At 38.9% G+C, this 26,108-nt stretch overlaps 1 protein-coding gene across 5 annotated transcripts; it reads right to left on the bottom strand.

Annotated features, from left to right (window-relative positions):
* Positions 1-86: 86 nt before the first annotated feature.
* Positions 87-25,989, bottom strand: ZBTB1 (zinc finger and BTB domain containing 1). 5 transcript variants are annotated; one of them, XM_067733606.1, is made up of 3 exons: positions 24,958-25,676; positions 9,609-11,524; positions 87-2,363 (listed from the first exon to the last, which is right to left on the bottom strand). In XM_067733606.1, the coding sequence occupies exons 2-3, from the start codon at positions 11,504-11,506 to the stop codon at positions 2,327-2,329; spliced, it is 1,935 nt and encodes a 644-aa protein (XP_067589707.1). In that variant the 5' UTR covers positions 11,507-11,524; positions 24,958-25,676; the 3' UTR covers positions 87-2,326. The 5 variants fall into 5 exon arrangements, with proteins under 5 accessions (XP_067589707.1, XP_067589679.1, XP_067589675.1 ...); XM_067733578.1 differs by lacking the exons at positions 87-2,363; positions 24,958-25,676 and adding an exon at positions 25,783-25,989 and having other exon boundaries at positions 8,322-11,524; XM_067733574.1 differs by lacking the exon at positions 87-2,363 and having other exon boundaries at positions 8,322-11,524; positions 24,958-25,675.
* Positions 25,990-26,108: the final 119 nt, after the last annotated feature.

The raw sequence follows: 26,108 nt of genomic DNA on the forward strand, positions 1-26,108 counted from the left end.
TCAATCAAATAATTTTTTTAAAAGAGCCAGGTTGGAAAAGTACAGTATAAATAAAAGTAATATACAGACATTTTAACTTCTGGACATAGAGGAGGAAATTTTATTAGGTAAAGCAATGGATTAAAAAATGTAACAAAAATTCTCTATGTAACCCAGTAACTCCATTTTATACTAATATACAGAAAATAATCACATTATGGAATGCATTTATATCACTTATAATTACTGTAATTCATTACATTTGTAGTTTAGTACAGTCAGAATTTAAGCCATATTTCTTTTGTAAATCTAATTCCACCAGTAAATCAAAAAGTAACTGTTGAGTTTCTACTATATTGATCTGGCACCTTTAATAATTGATAGTATTCATCTTTACTGTTTCCTATTTATTTGTTAGAAGTCTGCAGTTCTATATGCTTCTTCATGTTTCTAGATGACTAGCTATAGTTTTTGTTTTTGTTTTAGACTCTAACACTTTAAGCTTATTTGTTATATTTCTCTTAAAGCAGGTGAATTCATATGAATTTGAAGTCTTTAGTGGATTTCTCATCTCCCTTTTCACCCCTGTACCCATTATCACATTCTAATTAACTCTTTCTGATTTTTTGTTAGTCTAATTATTAGAATGAATAGTCGTGTTATTCCTACTTTATAGCTAGAGATGTTAATTGACTTAAATTCTTCATCTGCTATTATATATACTCTAAGATAGATCTCTTTGTGTAACTCCTTATTATAACATTTGAAACATAGGCATAAAAACAAAATAAACATTTCTGAAAATATATAACATCTTGATATTGCAGAAGAAACAATAATAATAATATTGATGATGATATTGAGTTGGGTGTGCAGTTAACCAAAACTACAAATATACTCACAATATGGAAATAATATGGCTATAAGATTCATATGGTTGAGAAATGTGTATCTATCTATCTTCAGGTTAAAATATCATCAAACATTTCATTTTCCCATGAAAGGTTTTTTAAACATGTTAACCATTGTTTCATTCAATACTTAGTTGAATTTTATCTTGAAATTTTAAAGCTGAGAAGCATGGTATTTTATATCAATACTAAGAAAAATGTTTAACAGAAGCTTATTCTGCCTTTTTAGGTTACATTGCTAAGTTGAGAAGAAAATAATGTGTCTTAAGATATATTCTTCTTGGTTGTCTGTGATTTGTGAAAATATACCACTGTTGAAATAATACCACTTCTGTTTTTCCTTCAAGTAACAGACTTAAAAGGGAGCCTCGTTAATATTAATAATCAAGTTTGTGACTGGTATATACAGTGAAAAAAGAAGAAAGGCAAATGTTACATTACAGTAAGCAATAACTAGATTATCTTTTCTTGGTAAAATATTGGTCTTACATGATTTTTTCTCTGTACCCACATCTTTTTTTTTTTTTTGCCGTACGCGGGCCTCTCACTGTTGTGGCCTCTCCCGTTGAAGAGCAACAGGCTCTGGACGCGCAGGCTCAGCGGCCATGGCTCACGGGCGCAGCCGCTCCGCGGCATGTGTGATCTTCCCGGACCGGGGCACGAACCCGTGTCCCCTGCAACGGCAGGCGGACTCTCAACCACTGTGCCACCAGGGAAGCCCATCTTTTTTTTTTAAGATTATTTTTGATGTGGGCCATTGTTTTTGGAAGTCTTTATTGAATTTTGTAACAATATTGCTTCCATTTTTATGTCTTGGGTTTTGGGCCGCGAGGCATGTGGGATACTAGCTCCCCAACCAGGGATCGAACCTGCACCCCCCTGCATTGGAGAGTAATGTCCAACCACTGGACCGCCAGGGAGGTCCCCACATCTTTTTATTTATACTCTAAGCTACAGATTTTGGGGTGAAATTTTTGAAACTACATTTCATGATATGTAAACTGTAATTCCATTTAAGTTTAGAGTTATATGCGTTTACACAGATATGTGATTACCTCACTTTATAATGTATTTATAGTAGCCTAGCAAACCCTTTTCTTTTAGGAGGGATTCTTGAAGAAAATTAGTATATAGAGTTTTATTTTAGTGTAGCTTTAACCACTGATGTTGTATGAATATTCTAGTTACTTTTCTTTAGCTGATTTTTCACAAATAACAGGAGAGTCACCATGAATCGATTTTGTCACAACAAAGTGATCCCAAAGTAATCTTTACTGAGTTTTCTTGGATCCTTGCAACTGGAACTTTTGGGGTTGATGAGGTTTGTCAGAAGACAGAAAAGATGCTGTCACTTCAGATCTGATATTCCTGGGTCTGGACTTAAAGATTATCTGTTGAAGATTGATTCTTGCCCATGTCCTCTCCAAATTCAGATCTCACTTCTCCAGAGGTTTAGAAGGCCCTATTTGACCACTGCCACACAGAAAAAGACAAAACTCAAGAAAAATAATATTACAAGTTGACTGCTCTACAAGATACAACATAATTCTTAGGTCAGAATTTCATGACTTTTGGCACCAGGCCAGCACACTGTTACTAGAATAAAGAATGGGAGCAAAAGCACAGATCCTAGAACTTAGATCTATTTAATTTATTCCCCAATGTAACTCACTGTACCCTTTAAATATAAGGTGTTCTTTTTACCAATATAATTTTTCAGCTATTGGGGCACCTTTTTTTTTTTTTTCTTACGTGAGCTAGAACAGGTAGGGCTCATAAAGATGTAACAGAAAGATAGGAGGGCAGCCAGGTGGAGGAAAGTAGGGAGGAAGGAAGCAGTTAAAAATTGTTTACTTAAAAAAAAAAAAGAAGTGTTTTCTTTCAACTAAAATAATTTTACAATGAACTTGTTAATAGCAAATCTCTGAATGAAACATAGATCTAACAAGTTCGTATTCTTTTTACTGAGTGCCTTCAGCCATCAAGCTAACATTGTTCTTTTTCAATGTAAAGTGTTTTACACTCTGCAAATGAAAATAAAGTACACACACACACACACACATACACGAGGAAGAACTTTCCTTCAAATTCCTAAGCTGCCCCAGTGATTCTGGGTAGAATTATATTTTTCACAGCAATGATTTGCCCTAATTTTGTAAAAAGGAAATTGTCTCTTAAACATTTTTCTCCACATCAGGGAACACATAAGCATTTGAAAGAAACGATGACTTTCATAATCTGGATGTTTATATTTCTGTCATCTAAAAATGAGTTCTGCTGATTCTGATTGGTATAAGCAACTGGTTGAAGTAGAATAAAAACAACATAGTAACTTTTAAAATAAAGCTTAACTGGGATTTCATAAGCTGTCTACCTAACTATTCCTTTCTCAAATAGGTAAGTACAGAGTTATGCAAATTTTCTCAGATAAAATTATTAATATTCCTGACTCATGAAATCATGTATTTTACATTTGTGTCATCCTTTGGCCCTAGAGTTTCCTGTAATCTTTACTTATTACAGTGGTGATTAGTACACTGATACATTTAATTCAGAGCCAAACACTGAATTGTAATCTTCACACCATCCTTTTTATCAGCAAATGAGTAAGATGATGAGTAAAATTATAAATGGCTTCCTGCCCACTAGTGATCTGTGTTGGATTCTGATAGAAAGGATGAACAATTCTGCCACTAATAATGGACCTCAATGATTTGGTTCTCCTAAAAATAGTAAGAGAGCAACTTATATGGATTTAACTTCTTAATGCTAAAGTCAACTAAGCACATGCATGTAAGTGGTATTAAATTGGTTCAAAATTAGCATGAATTTATAAGCCGCTATTGTCATTTAGTTAATATTTATATTTACCAATATTTATAGACACAAACATTCTAAACCCTTGCACTTTTGCCTCTTACCCGCATATAAATTTATAAGTGGCTAAATTTCACCTGGTCTTATTATGAGACTCTGCCCATATGTTACCAAGGAATAGGTCCTTGAGTTTGATAGAAGGCAATGAAAGTGGGCCACCTAAGTGATTATATAAATATTATCTATGGAATCTTCACCATTTATTCTTCTATTTTCACTTCAAAAAAAATAACATTTGGCAGTTGGTAGAGAGATCATTAAAGTAGTAGACTTAACATAGTAATAGTAAAACCTATTGTATATGTTTTAGAAATCAGGCAATAGATGCATGAAATTAAAATCAGATTAGATTGGGAGGGGCGTTGTTTCACTTAAACCATTAGGCTATTCATTGCTTAAAGGTTTGCTGCTAGGTTAGGGTGGATATTCAACTGTTGTTTCCTGAAATTTCATTTCTTTTACAAGTAACATTGTTAAGTTTACACTAGAAATACATAGGTATTTTTGGTAAATTGAATTATAAATGGCTAGAATAACCAACTTTTATTTTTAGACAAACTTAGATTGCTCTATAAACTTTAATCAATTACAATATGGTAATTAAGATTTTGTTTTGTTTTTTAGCCAAACAAATGAAAAATTTCTTATCCACATCATCTGTTAAGGCAAAAAGAGGAAAACTGATTACTCTGGGGTCCTGATTTTTTGCGGGAAGATTTTCAAATGATTTGAGTTAGTCTACTTATCAGTCTCATAACTGATAAAAGGAAATGGTGCCTGGTGGGAGAGATTAAAACATAAAGATCGGGAATAGGGAAAACAGAGGGGCAAAAAGTCACAGAGGTAGAAATATAGAAGTTGAACTCAAATTAGTTTTTAGTTGAGCACCTATCATGGGCCCAGAAAAATGGCTGATATACCACTTAATGTTTTAAGTTTAAATAAAGGAAAATTAAAACATAAGAGTATTTAGTAATTATTTCTAAAGATCATTCTGAATGATCCGCTCAAATACAAATGTTTTGTTTCTGACTGGTGTATTTTCACATTATTCAACATGTTCATTAGGTACCCACTATTACCAGCTATCTTACTAAGCGCAGTAGATGACAGATGATGAACAAGGAGCACAGAGTCTCATAGAAGCTTTGTCACATGTGATACTGAGCTGAAAAGGAACTTCTTTGTACTTTTTGTTAGGTGGAATATGTAGCTTAGTGGTTAAGTAGGAATGTAGAATCAAATAGGCCTAGTTTCAAATTCCAGCTCTAGTATTTAGTTTCTGTGTGATCTTAGGAAAAATACTCAGTGTCTCTGAACCTCAGTCTCCCATCTGGAAAATTAGAATACTTACCTCATAAGGCTGTGAGGATTAATTAAAATTAATCTGTAAAGCGTTTAGCAGAGTACAAAGAGTGCTAATGAAATGGATGATGGGATTACTGAGAGCCCTGGGATGGATGGTTCATAGGTTTCCAAATCCGGGCCACAGCTTCAAGTTCTTAACACCAACTCTAACTCTACTTGCTTCAGTTCCCTGGCATTCACCCTGTCACCCCATTTACTGCACCTCAGGTATCAGGAGATGGGAGACATTCCACAAGGATATGTTCCCACAGTGCCTTTTGGTACCCTGGGATCTTAGGCATTATCAATGCTAGGGTGCCTTTAGAGCACAGGCTTGTATCGCTGAGAAGCATATGTTACAAAGGAGGTGGTGGTGGTGAGGAACTGATCAAAGTAGATTAATGGCAAAAAAAAGAAATGTGTAACTCATAAAACCCATTTAGAATTAATATACCAAATTGCTTTATTCTCAACTATGCGTGCACATACACACTCAGGTTTTCTCTTCTGGTTGGTACTAATTTAGTGTTTTGTTAACAACAATGACAAGTTTTATGTTTAACTTAACTGTTAGACTAGTTCTTTGGGGAATTTTCCAGAGATCTATTAAATACAGAAGTTCCTTAACTAGTGATATAGAGGAACAGGTATTGTTTAATCAATGAGAAAGTTGCCAACCACCATGAGCCTCTCTTCCCACTTGTTTTAGAATATAAACTTTGGTATATTATCTCACATATTTATGCATATCCTTGGCATGTTCATAAAATTTGTTTCATTAGGCATTCTGTAGCTCTAATTGAATTAGTTTAGTCAAATTGTTTGAACCTATCAAATAACTTCCATTCTACTCACCTCACCTAGAAAACTTCAAATGTTTATTTTTTTATTCAATTTTTATACCTTGTTGATATTTTTGTTCTCAACTACAGTACTTAAGTACGATTTTTACTTAGTCTATTATTTTTCCTTTTAATTGGTGCTGACTACTCTAGAAAGCTCTGTCCTTATTTTATTTTTTTGCGGTACACGGGCCTCTCACTGTTGTGGCCTCTCCCGTTGCGGAGCACAGGCTCCGGACGCGCAGGCTCAGCGGCCATGGCTCACGGGCCCAGCCGCTCCATGGCATGTGGGATCTTCCCGGACCGGGGCACGAACCCGTGTCCCCTGCATCGGCAGGCGGACTCTCAACCACTGCGCCACCAGGGAAGCCCTGTCCTTATTTTAATTCTTTAATTTTTATATCTAGCCCCTGGAATCCTTATGTTCTTTTTTCTAATTTTTGTTCATACTCAAACTTCATGCATTAAAAATTAGCCATGTACCATTTTACTCACGTGAGTCATTTCTCTGAATATTTTTACTTTAAAAATATGGGAGAGATTAAGACAAATTTCTGAGTTGTAATCCACTACTGCTTTAGTTGTGCTTTATTAATCTCTCAGATTCTTAGTCTTGTTTACTAAAAAGTTATAAACATCTGAGCTGCACTGTAATTGGTGCCGAGCTTGTTAAGCACTGACTCCATTCCTCCAGGATTTCTGTTGGAGTAGAAAAGGCCCTTTAAGCAAGACTGTATGTGAGACAAAAAGAGAAACAAGATTCCACATACATCTATCTAGATTTCCCCTTCATTTTCAGATTTGGAGGCTAATCACACAAATTATAAAGGCAGGAGGAGGAGGCAACTTCCACAACCTTGATTCATTGCCTTCACAGCACTGGAGGGCAAGAAGCAATAGTAAGTAGGTACAGCTCTGTAGCTCCACCGCGGGAGAGAGAGGACAGAAGTGAGAGGAAACAGGGCTGGAGAGAGGTGTTGGATAGTTTTAATTCCCCCTAGTTTTAAAAGGCAAGTAGTCTTTAAATGAACTCTTTGCCTTAATAAGGAAAATTGTACATTATACTCAAAGAAGCTTGTGCTGCTGTAGCTAGTTGCAAAACAAAACAAAAGGTGTGTGTGTCCTGTAACATGAAACTGGGAGAAAACACATCGTGAGGTATGGCTTTCTGAAACTATAAACACCTCAGTTATGTAAAATTAGAGATTATGTTTAATGTTTATATATTTGCTTGCTAATTCTTGGCTGTTAGTATGTGTCTAAAACTAAACCCCCTTTCCTAATGGATTAAACAATCCTTTTTACAGAGTGGTAGTATTTAGAAAGACCCCTGTTCTTTAATGGTGGGAAAGCCATTGCAATAGAGGTTTTGAAGAGGGTCATGGAAAAAAGCGGTCCCAAAGAAAATGATGTCCGCTAAGATGGTATATAGTTTGGAAATTTGTTTTGAGTCGATATTCTCTCTTTACTCTCTGATGGTCTCTGGGTTAGTTACAGAACTCTTATTAGGTTCCTATCAGTAATATATATACCATATTTCATTTAAAGTTGTATTTCAGATCTAATTACTTGATAAACTATTGTATCCAAGACTAAGATGAATCAATTTTCTTGCTTTTTCTACAATATGGCTTTTAAAAAATTCCTGATTTCTCATTTATCTTTTTGTGTATTTCCCCCATCTCTACTTGTTCTAATACTGCATGGCTCCTGTACTGTTTCAATTCTTAACACCTCAACATTTCCCCACAAATCTCTGAGCTCACACTCTTTCAACTAAACCTATGCTAGTCAATATGTCTCTCAATTCTCTTGGCAACTTGTTCTTTTATGCAAATTGTATACAAAAATATGACTTGCATATCTTAAAAATGTGATGTAAACAAAAAGAACAATACCGTTTAATTACTGTTCATAATCACAAAATTATACTTTTAAATACAGGAGTTATTTAAAATCCCTTTCATTATGAGAAGGGCATTATAATGCAAATATAGGAGTTATTTAAAATCCCTTTCATTATGAGAAGGGCATTATAATGCAAGTAATTCACATTAAAAGGCATTCTATTCAACAGATATGTTGATTGGTGGGCCAGTTTTGCCAGTATTTTAATTCACATGTAATTCGTGTAGACCCTGTGTCAGCAACAACTAACAGTAATACTACTTTATCTTAAAAATGATAAACTATTTCCACTTATATGTTCTGTGATTATTTTACGGTTCTCAAATTTTAGTCCTTTACAGAAAAAAAAATAAAGCATGTTGATAAACTGCAATTTGCCATAACACATTCTCTCCAAATCTTAGTATAAAACACAAGACATGATTTTTGCACACTCTACTTTGATAGAACAACCAGATTTGTAATTGATTTCTTTATTTTATTAGATTTGTCAATATACATGGCAGCTTTCTCAAATCTCAAAGTTCCAAAAGTATGTCATTTTAAAGGTGAAAAATCATTTTCCTTTAGATGTCATATTCCTAGAAAGCTATTAAAGTCTATTTATAAACAAAAATAATTCATAAACTAACACACTTTAGAAATCAGAATATTTTAAATTATTTTAAATGAATACAAGATATGCCTTTTTAATTAACTATCATAGTTAAATTTAATATCACAAAACAAAATGACTTGTCCCCACTAATTTCTCAAGTGGGGTAAAGTCATTGGGTTTTACACTTAATATAAGTTTTAAATGTGATTATTAAATGATAATATTTTATCAATTATAGGAAATATTCATTTATAGGAATTTCCTTAGGTTCATTAATCTTTTTAGGCCAAGTTTGAGCCCATGTCAACCTTCAAGGTTAGATTCAGTGCACCTAACCTGCCTATTAAGTTGTCAATTTAAGAATACGAATTTCATTGATAAGACAGGGAATAAACAGTGGCTAAATCACTGTTCAACTTCCAAAAAAAAAAAGCTACAGTGAATGGGATAGTTTCAAATAACTAATTATTTAAAACAAACAATTTTTTAAAAAAATTTAAACAGGAACGGCCAATGATGTTGGGTTTAAAATTTCACAGGGTAACTTTAGAAAAAAAAAAACACATAAAAATAGTGAAGTCATCACCTTATTGATAAAAAAACTAAACTTTAATAGTCACTGAAGGGGTAACAACCACTTGTAGTCTACATTTAAAAGTAATTTTAATCATAGCTAAAACAAACTAAAAACAAAGAATTCTATTAAAAATAACAAAAATGATAAACATTTAATAACACCTAAAATGTAGATACTTAAGATCCTAAACAAAAAATATTAAAGGTAAAGGGCCTTAAAATTTTTTTCAACAATTCATCTTATAAATTCATTTTCTAAATAGCTCATATCCTTTGCTTTGGTGTTTTGTCTCCTATCAGCTAAACATTATACAGTAGAAAATCACTTATGTTCTTTTCAAATGCTTGGCATTATAATGTGATCTCATATCTTTCCTCAAATTAAACTTTGCTCCACATATTCCACATGTATACAGGTGAACATCCATGTGCTGTTCCAACTGTTCATTATTTGGGAATATCTGAAAGCAGACCTGGCATATAGTCTCACCAGCAGATAAATGAGAAATCATATGCCGTACATGGTCATGTTTTCTGAAGTTGCCTTGATCACAAATGGAACAGACATACCTGGCCATGCCTTTGTGCATATCATTGTGGAGTCGCAACTGACGTTCCCTTAAAAACTGCTTTCCACATGTCTGACAAACAAACTGCTTTTCCTTGGTGTGAACAGTATAGTGTTCTCTTAAGTGACACCGCTGATAAAATCCTTTCCCACACAGATTACAAAAATGCTTTCGTCTGTGATCCCTTTCATTCTCTTCCATGATGGCACTCTTGAACATGTCTTGGTCTAGGCAGCTAGACATATGTTCAACCACTAGATTTTCAGTTTCAAAACGCTGGCCACAATTAGGACATCGAAAAGGACAGGCAGAATGTTTAAATAACTGCTTTTTTTGGATATTGTTTATCTGGAAATGATTGTCCCTAAAATCATCCAACATTTCAACAAACATATCCCTGATTTCAGACTGTTCGTCAGGATTCTCTTCCATGTCCATCTTCTCCTCAGTACTTCCTAACCCGTTCATTGTCAGGTCTTGGGGCTCTCCACATCTCTGGGCATGTTCCTGAAGCTGTCTACCCTTCACAAGTATTTGTCCACATTTGCCACATGCACAGATATTTTCGATGTGTTTGGCTAAGTAATGAGATGACAGGTCCTCCTCAGTTATTGTGAGCCCACACAACTCACAGGATGCGTTTTCAGTATCCTCTTGTACTGGACTGCTGTTGTTAGGGGGCCTCATATTTTCTAAACCACCTCTTTCATCAGTGTTTATTGACATCCGAGGTTTCAGAGCTTTCCTCCCACTTTTTTTAATACTGACATCTTCTTCAACATAGTATCTATAAAATGGCTCTTCAGGTTCATCTTCTAATTCATCATTGTCAGTGGACTCATTACAGTCTTTATCAGTCACTTTAATAATGTTAAAGTCTTTCAGTTCATCTGTAGGGATATCCTCTGGTTCCATCTTGATAATGATTCTTTTCCTCTCAGCAGCTCTGCTTTTTTCTTCACTGGCTAGTTCAGACTCCACTGTGCTACTTTTTCTGCTTCCAGTGGTTGAAGTTGAGTCATCAGCAGCCTGGCTTGTGTCTCCTCTGTATTTGTCCGTCTGTGCAGAAAATGTTTTAGAAGAATCCTTTTCAACAAATTCAGCTTTGATATTACTGTCTTTTCCATCTCTAATATCCACTATTCTGTGATAGGATCTTGTATTTTGGTATGAATGTCTGTTAGTACAGGTTAGCACATGCTCATCTAGTAACTTCTCACAGCTAAAGCCAAATCCACAACTATCACAGGTAAAACTCCGTCCAAAGCGTCGTGAGACACGTTCTTTTGGAGTAGATAATTTGGACACAGAACTCTTCTTACATACATCAAATAATGGTTCAGGAAAATTACCTAATTGCAAAGACTCTTCATCAGGCTCTCTATTATGTGGTGTATTTACTGTTGAACTTGGCTCTGCACACCATCTATTGGCTTCACTGCCATTTCTAGCCACAGTGTCTTCATACATTCTTACCCCAAATATCATTTTGCTGTTCTGGTTGCTAGAAGCAGAAGATGAACATTTTGAACTAGAACAATCTGCATCCTGTATGTCTTCTAAACAGTCAGGAACATTGTACAGCTGTAGGTAGTTCATTGCCACTTTAAACTGCTCAAAACTGGAAGGAGCTGTCATAATTTTTCCTAAATACATAAACTGCAAAATAAGATCAAAACACTCGGCACTAATTTTCATGTTGCTGAGATTCAGCTGTGCAGTACTATGCTGATGATTCATGAAAAACATTCTAAAATAGGAGCTACAGGCAGCTAGAACTGCTTTGTGTGCTTGAAAGTAAATGTCATCAATTGCAATACAACAGTCACAGAGGAAACCCCATTCCCTTTGGTTGTTTAGCTGCTGAAGGACGTAGCTGCTGTGGCTGGGCTTTGCCATCTTCTATTAATTAGAGACCTATGTAAAACAAAAATATTAAAGTCAGACAGGATATCAGAAAAGCACTTAAAAAAAAGAATAATTTTGATCATGACCTGTGACTTGTGTGAATTTACTATTACAATCAAGGTATGGCTAGCTTTCCAGTCTAATGTAGTAAAGAGCAATAACATATACCTGAATCATTTTTAAAACTTGAAGGTGAAGATACCCAGCCATTTATTCAAGCATCTCGTTTTTATTTTAAGAAATACAAGCAAAGGTATCAAAAGCAAAAACCATACAGTTTTGGTTTCATTACGCCTTTAGGGAAAAAATGTATACGAAATTTGAAAGGAAAAAAGACACTAGTTTAAAAGTACTTGAAGGATACAAACAATGAAAGTTAAATAAAATAGCAATTTAAACTGAAAGTTAGTAATTCAGTCTCAGAGTATTAAAAACTTCTTAGATGATAGATATAAAGGAATGATTGCTCATCCTTAAGGGTGATATGGGTATTCTGGTTGTGTTAAAAGCATCCTTATCTTTTAGATACACAGACTGCTGTATTTATTGATGAAATATCTAAAATATGCTTGCAAATAATCCAGTGGGGTGGGTGTGGGGGCTATAGATGATACAAAACAGGCCATGTGTTGAGAACTATTGACGCTGGGAGGCAGATATAGTTCTATTTTTGCATGGTTGAAAATTTCCTTAGAAAAATTCTATTTACAAAAGCTTATTAGATTACATGGAAATGGCACCAAGCAAATAGGTTTGATCAATGCTCCTCTCTTTTCTTGATTACTGGAGAGGCAATAATTCTATAGAGTCAGAGTATCTGTCTTATATTGCTTGGCTTGCACTTTACAGTATAAAGGACAGTGGATCTATTTGGGAAGGAGATATCTATCCTTAGATTGTAAATTTTTCTTCACTTTTCAATCATTAAAAAAAGAATACAAAAGTAACACACGTTCACTGAAAAAAACTGAAACATAAAAGTACATAGAATAAAAACACACCTTAGGTTGCACACCTCTTTCCAGAGGTAACCTCTCCAATTGTATATCTTCAAATGTTTATGCTATACCTACAGAGTCAACAGCTATTGAGTACCTACTACGTGCCAGGCACATAGTTTTGCTTTTGTTGTTGTTTTTGTTTTTTACCTAAATGGTATTGTACTGTATACACCTTTCTGCAACCAGTTTTCTTCACTTATCAACATATAAATATTTTTAATGTATGGAGCTGACAATGAATAAAGAGAGGAGAGGAGAATATTAAAAGCACTGTAAGTCCTATTACATTACAAAGCGAAAATAAGATCAAATTTTAGCCTTAATTTTTAATCTGTACACATAATACTTCAGAATCTATCATCTACTCAAAAACAAGTTCTTACACAATTTGACTGAGCATAAGAAGAACATTTAACAAGCTGTTCAGAGAAATAAAACGTTCACTCTTCAGTCCACAAACCCTTCCTTCCCTACAGTAGAAATTAAAAGATTATCTAACTTTACTAACTTCCACTTGTTTTTTATAAACTGTTTGTTCCAGATCACATGTGGATGACATACCCCTTTCCCCGACTACCTAAGGCCACTCTGCCTCCTTCTTCCTGCCTGAAGACAGGGTAACACAGTAGGCATGGGCACCTGGTGAAATGAAGGTGGCTTTTAATGAGACCTGCTGCCTTCCTAAACTTGCAACCTCTAGGCCTTTTCTGTAAGCCAAATCAAGTATTTCAAGAAGGTACAATATTTCAACCTTGTGTAACTCAGATATCTGTACTAGAATTGAAGAGTCATGCTCAGTATGTACCCATATACAAAATGCAATGTATGCGCAGATCTTTATCAATGTGTTATTTATAACTTGTAATGCCTCACAATAAGGTAGTTGTAAGTAAACCAAGGTAAATCTACTTCTTAAAATTCACCATCATGTGGCCTTTATGAAAATTATATTTATGAATGAAGGCTGTAGAAGAAAATAAGAAAAGTTTTCAGGATGGAAAGTCAAGTAAATAAACACAGGCTATGAAATTATGTAACGATTACAATTACATAAAACAAATCCAAACAACAAAACCTTATTCAAAGGGTTAAAACACACACACACACACACACACACACACACACACACACACACACACAGAAAAATACTGACCCCAAGCCCATTTTATGCAGGATGAGATTTCTAGGTCTATAGACATTTTACAGGATTCAGAGAGACCTTTAATGAAAAAAGAGGTAGAGGGATAGATATTATCTCAATTTTTTTTCCCTAGTAATAAGAGTTGTTCAAAAATGAAACGAACTCATCTAGAGGATAATGAGTGCCCCGTGTAGAAGCAGGGATGAAATATTGTTGCGGACAGTATGGTACAGTGAAAAGCGCACAGGCTTTGGATCAGACAGGCCTGAGTTCCAACCTAGCTTTGCCACCTTAGGTAACTTGTTTGTCCTCATTGACTCCAAGTTTCCTGAACTGTCAAAGTGGGGATAATAATACCTCAAAAAAGTGGCATGGACATATATACACCACCAAATGTAAGAGAGCTAGTGGGAAGCAGCCGCATAGCACAGCTGTACGGTGATCAGCTCGGTGCTTTGTGACCACCTACAGGGGTGGGATAGGGAGGGTGAGAGGGAGACACAAGAGGGAGGGGATATGGGGATATGTGTATATGTATAGCTGATTCACTTTGTTATACAGCAGAAACTAACACACCATTGTAAAGCAATTATACTCCAATAAAGATGTTAAATAATAATACCTCAAAAAGCATATCAGACATTAAGGTTCACAGGAGCAATGTGTAAACTGGCACATGATAATTAATGGAAGTAACACTGGCAATTGTGACAGTGGTGACGCTTCCTTAAGCGTAGGAGGTAAGTTTGACGAGATAATCTTACGGTTTCCTTCCATATAAGAGTCCAGCAGTATGAAAGCCAATAGTTTATCTGTTAAAACTTTCAGGTTTTAAATGCCCTGTGGTTGAAATAATGACAAGAAGAGCTTAAAAGTTCCAAGGACCCTTCTAATCTAAAGGAAAAGCAGTTTTATGGTCAGCAACCAAAATTAATGCAGCTACATAGAAGACCGATATGATAGACACATCTGTAGCTATAGTCATAATTCAATTAGATTAGTGAACATACATTCTGTATTAACATAAACAAGACACTAAAGCATATAAGAGCATCAACAGCATTTTAACACACATTTATTAATTCAACAAACATTTGTTGAGTATTTTAGTGTACCAGGCACTGTATAAAGTACTGAGAATCAGCAATAGCATAGGTATTCTATAATCTCAAGGATACCTCACTGAGGGGAATTTTAACTTGTTCTAGACGAGTGACTTCATTGAACGTGTACTCAGCAGAGTGCCTACTCTGTACGTGAAGGCACTGTGCTGTGGTGGAGAGAACAGGGCTCCGGGTCAGACACACCCGAGTATGAATCCCACTGCCTCCACATCCCTCTGTATTTCTATCTTCGCCTCATATGGCTGGAAGCTGAACAAGTACCTTTTTGTCAAAAATTAATGCTAACACTACAGCTCCTAGGCTGACCTAAAACTGTAGTTTCTCCAATGTTATTATGCAAATGCCCAAGTTCTGAGTAAAGTGGATTTTAGGGAGAGTAACTTTTAATAGCAATCATTCACACATTGTACCAACAACTCTGTTCTTGTTACACCTCATTCAGAAAAGTTTTAAGAAGGCTTAATAACAGCAAAACAAAAACAAATAAACAAAAAGGCGGGAGGTGGAATCATGGGTGAAGGACCTAAATTCCTGTGAGACTTTTAGCTTGTTATGTCTTGAGAATAATTTTTGCATTAAAATGTTTATATTTCACTCACTTTTATTAATTAAATAATAATTTCATTCAAATTCCAAAAGAGGTTTGCTCTCTTCAATTTTTAAAATATCCTTAATAATGCTACCCAAAATACTTAGTGAACTTTGTTATAGTAAAGCTTGTTACCTGTTTTTAATAATTGCTTATATTTCAATTCTTGTTTTTATAATGGCATTGTGTGATTGCTTTTGTTTGTGTTACTAGCTACATCACTGGTAGAACAAGTTTGTACAGCTAGAAGTTCTTCAAGGGCTGGGGTTGAGAGCAGAAACTTCAAACGTGATCCAAAGCCAGGGGTTCTCCTAAGGCTAGGATACCCAGTGTGGATGCAGTTCTCCAGAGGAATAAGGAGGTAGGTGATGCAAAAAAGTTTACACTGAATTTAAAAAATTTTTGTTTGAAAAAGTTTAACCAGCTCATCTCAAATTCAAAAACAGCTACCAAACACATTAAGAATATTCAGTAATTTAGATATTCATAGGCTTTTAGAGCTTAGAGATCGAATCTAGTCCAACATGCTTATTTCATAGAAGGACAAAGATGTGCTGTTAAACAATGTATCAAGGGTTAACTGTGGTAAAGTATTATAGGTACTAGGATTCCTGCCCACCCAGCTGGGTACTAACCACTGAACTGTGGTTACTACATGCTCCTTGGTATCATGCAGTGTACCCCCATATGTAAAGAACAGTCAGCAAGGACTGGGCATGAGTCCTTACCATAGCGTTTGTTAAGGCCCTTGCACAAGAAACTACGCCCTCTGAACTCTATCTGTAATGTGGTTATACCTGTATATGCACATCTAGTCTCACTCAGTAGACATGTTCCCTAAATTATACTCTGTAAGCTGTTTCAGTAAATTTCTCACTGACACAGTAAGGTTTCAGAAATACTTTTCCTTCTTTGCTAAGTCTCTTAAATGGAAAAAAAGTTTTGCTGGACGTTTCTTTTGCCTTAGCCTTAGTGAAATGATAATTTAAGGGTCTATAAATAAGCATATAAAGTGAATGAAGAAGCAACTTAAAGGAATTTTTGAGTGACTCCTTCCATAAGGTAAACAACCACCCTCTGCGTCCCAGACTTGCATTATCAAGGACATTCCCGAGAACTATTTGCATAGCCTCAGTGAGTCTACAGTTCAGCGTCCCAATCTCTGAACTACTAACAATTACCTCCAGGTCTCAAGGGACATTTAAGTACCTACATTCATTTCCTCGTACCTATTTCTATGTCTTATATGACTGAATGTATATATATATATGGATTTAACCTGTGGGCTATAGACTAGCTTCTTAAGAAGCTTGAAAGGTAGTGAAAGGATTCTCCCCTGTTTATAAATCAGAGTATCAGAATGTATTGAACACCTACAATGTTCCCAACATGGCATAAAGCATTGAGGTGGAGAAGGATGGTATACAGTAGAGCTAATTACATATGAGGGATTACATTTTATACCAAGAAACGATTTGAGAAAAATTAAGTACTGAATTATATTGAATAAAGTTCAGTATGCATTTAGAAAAGGCATGAATTGTACTAGAACAGTAGTGGGCTTTAGGAAGGATTTGAGTGAAGTCTTGATGAATGAGTAGAAGAAAGAAAAAGAGAAAGTGGTGTGGGGAAGGCATTTCAGGTATCTGTATTGGTGTGTACGTAAAAAATTGGGGAGGGTACACAGCAGCATAAACAAAAGCTTGGAAATGTAATGGGAGGGAAGGTAAATTTGTTTTACTGGCCTTAGTACCAATGTGCCAGGACCTAGTCTAAGCAGGTGTGTGTGTGTGTGTGTGATATCTGCTTAGATTAGAGCCTGGCGCATCAATAGTAAGATATATATACATATATATACACATATATATGTATATATATAGTGTATTATATATAAAACGTGTATGTATGCATGTAAATATGTGTATCATGTTATCATTTAATCCTCATAACAAACTCTACAAAGTACGTACTGTTTTAAGACCCATTTCCAGATAAGAAAACAGAACACAATGTTATATAACCTTCCTAAGGCCACAGAGGACTGGGTGAGATTAGAACACAAGCAATATGACTCTTGAGCGTGAGATCATAGCCTTAACGACTTTGCCACCTATAAAAATAAGGTCACCTTGGCAAAATTCTTTCCTAGAATTCCATTTTCTAGGGTATACAGTGTTCCAATCTCTAAATTTAAACTTAATTCTTTAGGTTTTCTCCTTGAGATTTCCAGTAAGAACTGGCTGTACAGGCTCCCAAAGATAAAAGGTTTTAATTCCAGGCATTGAAATTGGACAGACATGATCAAGTTTAGAAAATCTTATTCACTTTTTAGAACAAGCATCCTGGCTGATTATTAGACTGCAAATTCAGTCCTTAGTACAGGAAGTTCTGAAATTGTAACTGGGTTATGTTCCAAAACTTTATTTTTAAGTTAGTTATTTGGAACTTGAAACACATATTCCCATAGAAACAAAGCTATAAATGGTGGCTCCATTCTGTGCTCACACCCATTTGGATCTTTAAAAACCCAAATGGAGCTGTGTGTTCATTCGTCCTAACGGTGCTGTAGTAGTACTTGCATCTTTAGGACTAACAGAGGGACTGTACAGCAATGCCTACTACACTCAACTCTCCAGGATGGGGACGAGGCTAAATGGCCTTTGTGTTCCCCGTGCCTAGCACACTGCCCATGTAGTTGGCACTTAATGCATGCTTGTTAAATGAAAGTGTTAAAAAAGAGCCCAGGGAGCAGACACCGATAGATTTGAATACCAGCTCTCCTACTTATTCAGCTATGAATTTTCTTCACCTCTCTAAGCCTGCTTTCCTCATGTATTAAATAGAGATAATCATACTTCTAAACAGAACTCTTGTATAAACTAGAGATGACAAATGTTTGTCTTTTCAATCCAAGAGGAATAGGATTTTTCTTAAACATTAATGTCATCATTGTGAACAAAGTTCACAGAATTTTACCAAGTGATGATCAAGTTCAACCCGCTACGTCATAGATAAGAAAACAAATGGAGGCCCTGAGAGGTTAAGTCACGTACTCAAAGTCATGTCTTGTTTTCGTGGCTGACAGGATGGGACCTTGGTCTCCTCAATCCTGGTCTAGGGCTCTTCCTTCTATTCTAACAGCTGCCCCCATATATAGCAACACCTAGCTGTCTGCTTGCTTCTCTGCATCAATTATGTCTTCCTGAAAAATAGGAGCTGTTCAAATTTGCAAGGGTTGTTTGCACCTGCACAAAATGGCCCGAGGCTGTTATGCTCTTGGAGACTGTAGTTTGTTGGATGGTATTTTTCTGTCTCCCTACTTGTCAGGCCAACAGCTGTCACTTGTAAAAGGTGTGCTGATCTCCTGCTGCCCACCATTTCAATGTTATGAGTTATGAAATTAGACAAAAACTCATTGAAACTGAATCTACATAAATAGTTTAATTTTCTGTGAGGACCTAGGGCAGTGTTCTATGCATAAGATAAGGTTTTAATTCATGCACTTTGTTTAATCTATCTTAATTGTTGACAGGCAACAAATTGCCTTACTCTTTCGCTTCAGGTCAGGCCACTGGATAGCTGGCGTTGTCAACCAAATAACTCTGAATAACTGAGGTGTTACTGTAGTTAAGCTGCTAGGTCTGGGAAATGAATTCATCCACACAGAAAGCAAAGGGAACATAGGGGCTCCTGAAATTTTCCTCTCTTCCTCCAGGAGTGGAAGAGGAAAAGCATTTAATTCAGGCAGTCTAAATGTTGATCTGTTTATCCTAAAGAGACAACATGGCATCTTCTGACCACCAGAGGGCACTGGGGTGAAGAGCAGGCTTCTCTCAGCAAAAAGCAGCTTCACCAGGAAGTCCCTTTTTGCACGTGGCATTCGTATTCTTAGGGTTCATCTTGTGGAACTCCTATCTATTCCAGCATACTCACGCTGTGACTTTGTCTGGGACCCACCTAAAACTGCTCCTCCCCCTTCTCCAGCATGCACCAATCACCCGGGATTCTTGGGAGTCACCTGGGACTTCTTCCTCATAATTAACTATTAAGTCTTGCCAGTTTTCTCACTATTTCTCAAATTTGCCCCTCGATTCCATCTTTACCTTCCCTGTCCTCTGAGGCCTCTATCATTACTCCTGAATTATTACAATAGGCTCCTTAACTGGTCCCTCAAATCCATCCTTCACCCTCAGATGATTCATAAAGAACAAAAATCAGACCCTGTTATTCTGCTTCTGTGGGTCCTTTCACATACCCTCAGACTGAAGAGCAAACTCCTTCCCAAGGGATACAAAAGCCCTCCGTGCCCCCCCATCTAGTCTCCTATGTGGCTACTTCCTGCTTCAAACTTCTGTTCAAGCGGCATAAAACTGCTGGCCACCACCCCATCCTCCGAGCCCATATACTTCATGTATTTCCTACCTCCATTTTTACTCATGCTGATTGGTTCTTCTGTCTGAACCGGCCACATATCTTTTAAGAATCAGTTTATCACCTCCTCCAGAAAGCCTTCTGCAAGACCTCCCTCTCCCACTGTTTTAGGTTTTGATATTACTCTGTGTATTATCTCCTTATTTTGCACTTATTATGCTATTTTTTAAATCATCAGAACAGCAACATAAAGTAGATGTTAAAGCACAGACTAACCAGACTGTCTGGGTTCAAATTCTGGCTCTGTCACTTATTAGGTGTGTGAACTTGAGCAGGTTGCATCCAATCTGTGCCTCAGTTCTCTCATCTGAGAATGGGGATTGTAATCCTTCCTAGGGTTTAGTTACTGTAAGACAGTGTGTCACGGAGCAAGCGCTAAATAAGAATCAGCTACCACAATTATGTGTATGTTGGTCTCCCTACTAGACTATGAGCAACTTGAAGGCCAATATTTTGGCTTGTTCGATTCTCTGCAACACAGTGTGTGTACTCAGTAAATGTTGCTGCATGAAAACTGGTGAGGCACGGGGATATGGGGATATATGTATACATAGAGCTGATTCACTTTGTTGTATAGCAGAAACTAACACAACATTATAAAGCAATTATACTCCAATAAAGATATATATATAAAAAAGAAAACTGGGGCTTCCCTGGTGGCGCAGTGGTTGAGAGTCCGCCTGCTGACGCAGGGGGCACGGGTTCGTGCCCCGGTCCGGGAAGATCCCACATGCCGCGGAGCGGCTGGGCCCGTGAGCCATGGCCGCTGAGCCTGTGCGTCCCGAGCCTGTGCTCCGCAATGGGAGAGGCCACGACAGTGAGAGGCCCTCGTAACGCAAAAAAAAAAAAAAAAAAGAAAGAAAACTGGTGAGGCAGCTCTAAGATGATGGGAGGGACTACCCAGTTTCCTTCTTTCAGCAAGTCCACACATAATATTTTTTAACTGTACTGTTTCCAATTGTGTAGCTCCAAGTGCTACATTTTTAACTCTAACCAAAATCCTGAAAATTTCACCCCTATGTAATTAAGTCAATGAAACCAATAAAAAGAGTATCATAAAAAGTATGTTCATGCCAAGAAGTTTAACTCCATTTTTAAGTCTTAAATCTATTTAACATTTAAGATTTCCCCTCATCCCAAAGCAACTAACACAGCAAAAGCCTTCATGCTTTCATACATGCTATTCCCTTTGCTTAGAGCCTTTTCAACGTCCAGCTCACTCTCTTCAGGACATTCTTTCTGATTCCAGGGTAAGGTAGATGCCTCTTCTGTGCTTCCCAAACAGTCTATACCTACAACTATAGGGTGAAAAATAATGTATCATCCACACTGGGATGCTATGTCTATCATCACACTCACAGCAGGGATTATAATGATATGGTTTCCCTGCTTTGCTGTAAGCTGCTTGAGATCATGGCACTGTCTTAGTCATTGCTGTATCCCCTGGGCCTCTAACAGTTGCCTGACATTTAGTTGATATTTGATCAGTTTTTGAATGAATAAGTGTTGAAGAAAGCAAGTTTTATATTGCTTATCAATTTTTTGCATTATTTCAATTATGGCAAAGTTTATATAGTAGTCAAAAATCTACAAAGTGATTTCCCATACATTACACAACTGATCCTTATAACAACCCCGAGGTAGGTATCCTTATTATCCTCATTTTGTGAATGAGGAAACAGGTTCAGTGGTTGGTACTCAAGCGCTCATCTTGTAAGATGGGACTCAAACTCTGACCCTTTTCATTCAGAGCCCTAAGTTTCTGTTTTTGTAAACCAGAAAACACTCTTTCTGGCAATGACTATTAACTAACATGTCCCCTTGGACATTCTAAGCCTCCCAGAGTCACCCCATTCTCATAAAGCCCCATATTGCAGGCAGAATGCCCTGCGCTCCCCATCTCCGCTTCCATCTTCTGACTCCCACGGCCCATCAGAGGAAGCCCTCCCCTAATACAAAAGATTTAAAGTGAGGATGGAGCTCTTCAGTTATCTCTAAAAAGGATCGCATGCATCTCACACAGACAACAAACAGAAAATCTGGTTGGCAATTTAATTCTTTCTTTAATTTGCCAATTTTATTTTGCAAATGATTTGTTCCCAACACTCTCAAATAACAAATGCTGTGATTTAACTTCTATGTACTATTTTGGGGATTTGTTTTCAGAACATCAATTACTTCACAGCTTACTCTTCTTGAATATACCAGGCTAAGGAATAAGTGATTCTGTACTCTAAGACTTCTTATACAGATAACTATACATGGCACAATATAAGTATACTTAGAAATCTATCTTAAATATGTACCGTCTCCTTCTAGGCCACATCTGAAAACCACAGTCATTAATCCCCTTCTTTCCTCTAATTTCCTTTCCTTGACGTTTGGTATGCTACCTCTGGATATAGATCAAGAGGGACCTCTCATCCCGTAACAGCACAGGGATTATCTTGGCAGTGGCCTTAATGGCAAGTATACCCACTCCTTCCCAACTATAGATTATGAAACTCTTTACAAATGTGAGGGTTTTGTTTTGTTTTGTTTTAATGAGTTTGGCAAGTATAAATCAACCCATCAAATGCTTGACACCAACATTAACATTATAAGTGTGAGAACTAGCCCACCAAGCTACAGTAAGTACTTCGTAAGGACAAACCTACAATAGCAGCCCTGTTGTATTTAAGCTCTCACGTCTGCTACTTAATCATAGAATTTTAAATAAGTCCAATGCAAAACATTCCCTTTCCTCTACCTGGACAATTCTCACCAACCTGAGCAGTGAATAGAGAACATGAGCCCATGAATCATCACGGCCATCCCTAGCCAGGGTGAGGCACACACAGCAGCACAGTATGACCAAATGTTGCTTTCTCTCATTTTAAACAAGAAATTGACTGTTAACAGAGATTACCTCTGGGGAGTGGGAGTGAGAAATGACTTTCATTTTTGTTTTTTATCTACTTCGGTATAGGTTGAATTTTTACAAAGAGCTTGAATTTTATATAAAAGCATTTCCATTCTGAGAAAAAAAGAGACACTCATCCCTTTTAATTTGGTTCCCATAAGAGTATAAGAATAATGTCAATATTTTATGGTAAGAGATACCAGCACAAGAAGAAAAAATCAGGAGAAAAAAAATCCTATAGACACCAAAATGACCTCTCAAGCAAATATATCTCAATTTTTTTCAAATATATCTCAATTCTTTTTTGGAAGACAACAGATTGTGGCTTAAAAGTAAAAATCTATGGAAAATTTTCTGCATTTTTATCCCAAATAGTTTCCTCCCCTTTAGGGCCAGAAGCTTAATAGCAAAGGCTTAGCACTTTTCCTGGATGGAAGAGAGGCCTGAAAGCAGGCACTTCTTTTCTCTTGCACATTAGAATGGCTGTCCTGCAAGGAACACAGAAATACCCTTAAAAAGCTCCATGGACTATACCTTTCCCGGAGCCTGGCAAAAGAGGAGAATGCGGAAACAGTACAAAAATTTAGCTGTGTTAAAGCGAAATCAAACACAAGGTCAACAGCAAGTGGCTGAGACTGTGCTCTGCCCTGCTAAGGTCCTGGTTAAATACGGTTTCTCTTTTCTCCGACAATGATGCAACCAGGGCTCCCCACTGCCTCCAATTTAGGCCGTGTTGGGGTAGGAAGAATAGAAAGGCTTCAGGTAAGATTGCTCAACGTGAGTTATTTCTCTATACCATGAAAATTTGGTCGTAATGGAGAAATCTGCTTTTAAAATGAATGTAAGATGCTGATTGAAAGCTCTACTTGCAGACTGTCATTATTTTATCAATCTTTGGGAAAGCACTGCACCTCCACTATGCTTCAATTTTCTCTGTTTAAGATGAGGAAGCCCCATCTAGCTTCCAAATACGTTCAGTTATTATTGAGACTTTATTAGATATCCAGCAAGTGATTCAAAAGGAGTTTTGAGGTTCTGATGGCCAGCCATCATTCAAGCTTCATCGTTTTGTATTCCAAGTGTCCTCATCATATCCATTTGCAATGACAAAATTTCATAATTTCAAAGGAGCGGGTGGTGATTGCTTTGGAGTTATCATGAGAACTGCATCCTTCACCAAATCTGCTCCAGAGTGCCTTGAACTTCAGCTCAAGAGACTGATTCTAAGTCTCAGAAAGCCTGGGACCACTTCTTGGGATCGAGTGTCAAAGGGAAAATTGTTCCTGGCATAGTTTTCCTGCCGTGATACATACTGCATGGAAATATACTTAGGCCAATAAATAAACTGCGTGTACCTACCACGTTGAAGCTTGATTTAGGAATATTATTACACACAGACAAATTCCATACTGTCCCCAGAAAACATCAAGGACTTTCATCAACATCTCCCTGACGCTCCCAATTTGGAAAATGTCATGTCAACCTTTCAGATCACGCAGACGCGCTGCTTAGGTAGGAAGGGAGACTGGGAGGGTGGCTGAGCTCAGACCCAAACCTACATATTTTATTGGTAACAACTCCTGATCTACATCCAACACATTTACCGAACACTAACAGAACTTCTAGCAAGCGCCCACCACTGGAAGCGAAAGCACTCTCTTCCCAAGAAACAGATCTTTCCACCGAAAATCCCCAAACCCGAGACCTACCACTTTTTACTGAACAAAAAGCTTGTGTGCCGGGAGGGAGTGGGAAAAACCGTGGCAAGAATTTGCACGGCTCTTACGCCTCCTCCCTCGGAGCGCGCCCAAGTCTGCGGCCTCGGGCTCCGGGACACTTCCCCTCCCACCCGCCAAGGAGCTGCGGCTGTAAGTTGAGAGAAGCGGGCTCTGGGCACGTCAATCAACCGGGTCCTCCCGCCTCCCGTCTACACCTCCCCTCCCCCCTCAAAAAAATAAAGGCAGAGAAAGAAAGGAAAAAGAAGGTAACTAATTTGGGAACTAGTCTCCGTGGGGGCTTCGCCTCCGACCCAGGGAGGCCACACGTCCCCGACCAGGCGCGCCGGTGGGCGGCGGGATCAAGCAGGCGGCCCAGCAGCCACCCGTGGCCGGGTCCTCGCCGCGCGCCCGCCGCGCTCCGGCTCCCCGCACTGGTCGGCGCCGCTCCGGCCCCGCACTCCGCCAAGCCCGCTGCCCGCCGCCTTCCGGCCCGGGCCAAAGTTGCGCAAATAGCCCCACAACTGGCAAATACTCACCGGCCGCAGCAGGAACCGGGGCTGCGGAGATTTTAGGGAGTTTAAGGCAAATCGGCCACGGGAAAGGCGGGCGGAGGCAGAAGGGCCGAGAGCTGCAGTGGCGGCGGCGCGCGGCGCTCGGGCTGGGCTGCGCGGAGAGGCTCTGGCTCTGCCAGGGACTGTGCTGCAACAAAGGACTTCCGCTGCCGCACAGCCGCGCCTGCCGCACCGCACTGAGCCGGCCCCGCTTACGCGGCGACTCCGGGTCTGCCCACCAGTTCGCTGCGGCGTCCGCCAGCCTTCCCCTCCCTCTCGACCGCCCACCCACTCCGCCGCTGGCTGCTAGGGGCACCCGCGGTCGCCTGTTTGTTGCAACAAGTTTCTGCGTCGGGCTCCGAGGAGGCTGGCGCAACCCGCACCGCGGGGGCCGGCGCGGCGGCGGCCTGACCACCCCTCTCGCCCCTTTCCCAAGGGTAGGCTTGGGACCTCCTCCTCCTCCTCCTGTTTGCACAGCTGGATGGGACTGGGCTCCTCCCGACTCCCCAAGGGCAGGATGCTGCTTTCCCACTCCGTCCAGATGTCAGACCCCGGCCCCAAAGGGCTCAGCAGCTAGGCCTTCCCTCACAGTACGTCCCTGGCGTTCTGGGGGCGCCGGCACCCTTGCCCTGAGCCGTGCGCGGCCAGTCGATTCAGGATCGCCCATTCCCCGCGCCTCCCCCACCCTTGCCTTCCGTGGGCCTGTCCGCCTCTGGCCTTGAGTCACTTCCCCCGCCATGCCCCACCCCGCCCACCCGGCCTCCCCTCCCAGGCTCCCGTGGCTCAGCTTCCCTGGCCCCGCGCCCTCACCCCTCTTTCCACGAACACGCGGGAGCATCCTTCCCCGCCCCCATCTCCTAACTGAGGGGGTGCTTGTGCTTTTGCACACCCTGGGGAAAGTCCCCGGGTCACGCGGTTGTGTGTGGGGAGCCTGACGCTCAGGCTCGTCTCCACGCTTCCGCCTACAGAGTCGCGACTAGCGACCGTGGCGAAGCCACCCGGAGCGCGGACCGACCCCCCTCCCGGCCACTTGAGCGGGCGGGCGGGCGGGCGCGCGAGCGCGCACCTACGCACCTACGCACGCACGCACACCGGCCCCCTCCCCGCCCCTCTGGTGCGCCAGCTACGAGGCGCGC

This window comes from Pseudorca crassidens, chromosome 1 (genome assembly GCF_039906515.1).
Source record: "Pseudorca crassidens isolate mPseCra1 chromosome 1, mPseCra1.hap1, whole genome shotgun sequence".
NCBI lineage: Eukaryota > Metazoa > Chordata > Mammalia > Artiodactyla > Delphinidae > Pseudorca > Pseudorca crassidens.

What these genes read in the sequence shown, in the direction of transcription:
- ZBTB1 (XM_067733578.1), bottom strand. Translation starts at nt 11,506, where the DNA reads ATGGCAAAGCCCAGCCACAGCAGCTACGTCCTTCAGCAGCTAAACAAC.